Source organism: Varanus komodoensis, unplaced genomic scaffold (assembly GCF_004798865.1).
Source record: "Varanus komodoensis strain SLA01 unplaced genomic scaffold, ASM479886v1 scaffold9, whole genome shotgun sequence".
Taxonomy (NCBI): Eukaryota; Metazoa; Chordata; class Lepidosauria; order Squamata; family Varanidae; genus Varanus; species Varanus komodoensis.
The window spans coordinates 19,340,379-19,344,819 of record NW_025336598.1 but is presented as its reverse complement, the minus strand read 5'-3'; the positions used below and the strand labels follow the sequence as shown (position 1 = coordinate 19,344,819).

The 4,441-nt window shown below is 39.9% G+C and overlaps 1 protein-coding gene across 1 annotated transcript in view; it reads left to right on the top strand.

Moving 5' to 3' along the window:
• Window positions 1-320: 320 nt before the first annotated feature.
• Window positions 321-4,441, top strand: part of LOC123017130 (toll-like receptor 6) — an 8,718-nt gene continuing 4,597 nt past the window's right edge. The window contains exons 1-3 of the mRNA XM_044418267.1: window positions 321-469; window positions 2,334-3,347; window positions 4,164-4,435. Of these exons, the coding sequence (XP_044274202.1) occupies window positions 2,354-3,347; window positions 4,164-4,435 (1,266 nt within the window). The 5' untranslated portion in view covers window positions 321-469; window positions 2,334-2,353. The remainder of the gene's footprint in view (window positions 470-2,333; window positions 3,348-4,163; window positions 4,436-4,441) is intronic.

Below are 4,441 nucleotides of genomic sequence, written 5' to 3'. Positions count from 1 at the left end.
ATGGCAGTTGCTGTCCCAAATGCAGTCCATTTTGAAAGAATTGCAAAAGCAGAGAATACGAGATGATGGAATGAATACGACCCTTTTCTTTCTTCTGTGTAGAGACTTCAGTTCCTTGTGAAGCTATGAACAGAACAAAGACTCGGGAATCAGCAACCTCGGACCAAGCAACTTCAGAAGAGTGCAATTTTCTGAAGTATCTCGGTGTGCATGTGTGCTCAAGAACATGTGAGGAGGGAGGGCTCTTCCTTTCTGAGCCTTCCTGGGCAGATAAAAGTACCTCAGTGGGTTCGACGAGTAAGTCAGAATGGATCGTTACCCTTCCTCAGTGTGAACGAAGCCAGAAGCAGAGCAAAAGGCTCTGTCCGCCTTCATCCGCGCCGTGTGCTGCAAGCTCTTCTGTGTGCGCTGCTGTCTAATCCCTGCCCTCCTCTTCAGAAGTAAGTCCCACTGGCTTACTTACGCCCAGGTCAGTACGGGATCGCAATCTTACAGGGCAGACCTTTCTCTTTCTACTCACAACTTTGCAATGCTTTCTTGCTGTAGAGCAGCGCATTTCGCACAGCTTTTCTTCCCGTGGTTAGCAACCAGGAACTGAAAAAATGTGGAGTGTGTTGCTGCTGTTTTAATTTAAAGCTGTTTAGAGTTGTCCTTTTCTTTTTCTGAAAATGCAGTCCTTTGCGGATCAACTCCGACGTCCTCTGAGGTTTAAGTACACAATTCTATGTATGTTTAGGCAGGAAAAAAATCCGGACTTTATCTGTCGAAATATGCAAAGATTGTGTCGTAACAGGGCAGTAGTGTATATACTTCCTCAGAAGTGAATGTCGCTAAATATAATGCTGCTTTCTCTCAGGTAAGTCAGTATAAGATTGCAGTTTAGCCGAACAACCATATGCATGTCTACTCAGAAGTAAGCCCTGTTGAGTTCTTGCATCAAGGTAAGTGGGCATCAGATTGCAGCCCAAGATGGCTGGAAATGCTTGGACTTGTAGTTCATTTTTGTGTCTCACATGTGTATGATTGCACCATAAGTATGCTTAGTTGCCAAAAGTGATCTTGACCACCAGAGAGGCTGGGGGCAAAGAGTGTGTGTGGGGAGCCAGAAGTCTTTTTGACAGAAGCTACTCTTTTTTCTAGGGCCTGAGATTTCAGTCCAGACACATTAATAACTTAACTCAAACTCATCCCACCCATCCCTCACCATCAGCAGTTGGAAAGTTTATGAATAATCCATCATACCAGTTCAGTCAATGTTATTTTTTAAGTGGGAGTAGAAATACATTCATCTATACAATAGGTTGACAGCACCAAGAAATTATTCTGATGTACAGGTGAAGTAATAACATAAAATTATGAGATTTAAATTCTTTTAATTCTTTTGTGTGAGGAAAGTGGATAGGGAGACATTTCTCTCTTTCTTCTAATTCTAGAACCTGGGGTCATCTCATTAAATTGATTGGCAGGAAATTCAGGGCAGATAAAAGAAATGTGTCTCCACACAGCCATGGTTAAACTATGGAATTCACTTCAAGATAGAATTGAAAGAGTCTGATGGAGTGGATGAACCTCCAGTTGATCACCTTGATTTCTGGTCTAGTAGGTTTTTATAGCATAGAAACGGGCTAGTTAAAAACTGGTATATTAATTGTATTATAAATTGTTGCTGTTAATTATTATCATGCAAGTAATTAATTATATTATTCTGGATATCAATAATGTGTCTATATTTGCATATATTGTAAAATAAATCAGATACAGTGTTGGCAACCAATTACGATAAAGAGAGAAGCTGTTGTGGAAATTTGTCTTTAAGTGGAATTTTGTATGTAAGTCAGATCATGCATAGTTGGTCCTCCATATTCACAGGGTTAGGGGTGCGGGACCTCTGTGAAAATGGAAAAAACCACAAATATCTCTAGCTCCACCCTGCCCAGCCTCACCAGTGATTCCTCTTTGCAGCAAGAAGATGCTGGAGGGATTTCCTTCCCCAGGTGGGTGGGGTAGGAAGGTATGCTGTGGAGTCCTCCTCTCTATAGTGATGCTTTGGAGACCCTCCTTCTGTCCCCTTTCACTTCCTTTCTCTCTGTGATGATGACACATCATTTTAATTAATTTTTAAAAATTAATTGGCTTCCTGGTCATCTATTCATATGCACAGGTTGAGCATAACACAGACATTCATTACTGAGGAACTGCCTGTACATTTTTTTCAAATTCTTTATTATCATGGTGCTCATCAACTGAAGTAAGGATGCATAATATTTAAGAACAGACGTTTTGAATTTCTTAAAGGGATTGCACTAATATTCTAATGCATAATCTTTTAACAGAATTTAATTGGTCTGGAAAGATGAAAGTCATCGATAGTCAACAATTTAAACAAGTGATATGCAAGATCGCTGATCAAAGAAGCTTGGTCTCCATCAATTTCCTTATTGCTTTCACCCTGACAATATCCTTCTGGACTAGTTTTAAAGTTGCTGCAGGAAATGGCTTTAGCACAGATTATTCCAAAAGATTGCTAACTGCGGTTCCTAAGAACCTATCTACACAAACAACAGTGTTGGACTTGTCACATAACAATATTGCTGAACTACAAACATCTGATTTTCATTCACTTTCCAGACTACGGAAACTCATTCTGTCATACAACCGAATCAGAGAGTTTGACTTCAGTGTTTTCCAATACAATACCAATTTAGAACATCTGGACGTATCTCACAACAACTTGCAGATGCTTTCTTGTCATCCTATGCTACGTCTCAGGCATCTAGATCTCTCTTACAATAACTACATAGCCATGCCCATATGCCCCAAGACTGGAAAAACGTTGAAGTTGGAATATCTTGGCCTCAGTCTTAAAAGAATTCAGAAATCAGATTTCCATGCTCTAGCTCATTTACAACTGCATACTCTCTTCTTGGACTTAGAAAACCTCTCTGAATATAGCTCTGGAAATCTTCTAGTGTTCAACACAAAAAATCTTCACATAGCACTCCCTCAAAACAGTGATTTCCATCTGCTGTCAGATCTAGAACTCAATTTTACAGAAACTTTAAAATTATCAAAATTCAATAAGAAATACACCAATGACTTAAGGAAATTCTTGCTGAACATTAAGAAAATTTCCCCATTACTAATCTTGAACAATGTACGTTGCAACTGGGAAGGCTTCATCGACATTCTTCAGACTGTGTGGGAATCAACCACTGAAACTGTTGTCATTTCCAATATACCACGGTTGGAAGTTCCTAACAAAGTAACTTTTACACAAACCAAAACATCACTCAAAGCTTTGATAATTAGGCAGATTACATTCACTACTTATTTTTCTGCCCCAACAGGTATGTATAAACTGTTTGCAAATATGAACATTGAAAAGCTGACTATTTCTGATGCAGGTTTGATACACATGCTTTGCCCTTCAAAACCAAGTCAATTTACCTACATAAATTTTTCAGATAATGCATTGACTGACTCAGTTTTCCAAGGATGCAATCACTTGACCCTCCTAGAAACACTAGTTTTACAAAGCAATAGTTTGAAAGAGCTTAGAAAAGTGAGTGCAATGGCAGCTCTCATGCAGTCTCTGAAAGATTTGGACCTGAGCAAGAATTTATTACAGTATGAAGACAATAGGGATAAGTGCCTATGGGGAGAAATGCTAGTTAAATTGAACTTGTCATCTAATGTTTTGTCTGAGTCAGTCTTTTGGTGTTTGCCAGTCAATATTCAAATACTGGATTTACAAGACAACAGCATTTCAAGTGTTCCTAAGGAGATGATTGAGCTGAACAATTTAAAAGAACTACATTTGGCTTTTAATAAACTAAGTGCCTTGCCTGGCTGTGGTCATTTTAGAGGTCTCCAGTTACTAAATGTAGAAAGTAATTTAGTTGCCTCGAACTCTTCCGAGTTCCTCCAAAGCTGTCAGAATATCAGGACCTTAAAAGGAGGTCACAACCCATTCATGTGTTCCTGTGAGTTAAGGCCATTCATTAATCTTGAAAAACAAGGATCAGTGGAGTTTGTTGGTTGGCCTGACTTGTACACATGTGACTATCCTCAGCAATTAAAGGGAACACCTTTAACAGATTTTCATGTCTCTGAAGTTGCTTGCAATGTGACTCTTTTGATGGCTGTAGTTCTCGCTGTTACAGTGGTGGCCCTGGTTGCCATTTCCGTCCTCTGTATCTGTTTGGATATCCCATGGTATTTGAAGATGACGTGGCACTGGAGTCAAGTGAAACACAGGGGTTGGAAGAGGACACCTGAGCACATCCTCAAGGGCATCGAGTTCCACGCCTTTATCTCCTACAGTGAGCGTGATTCCGACTGGGTGAAAAATGTCCTGATTCCAAATCTGGAGAAGGAGGATTCATCCATACGCGTCTGCCAGCATGAGAGGAACTTTGTTGCAGGGAAGAGCATTGTTGAG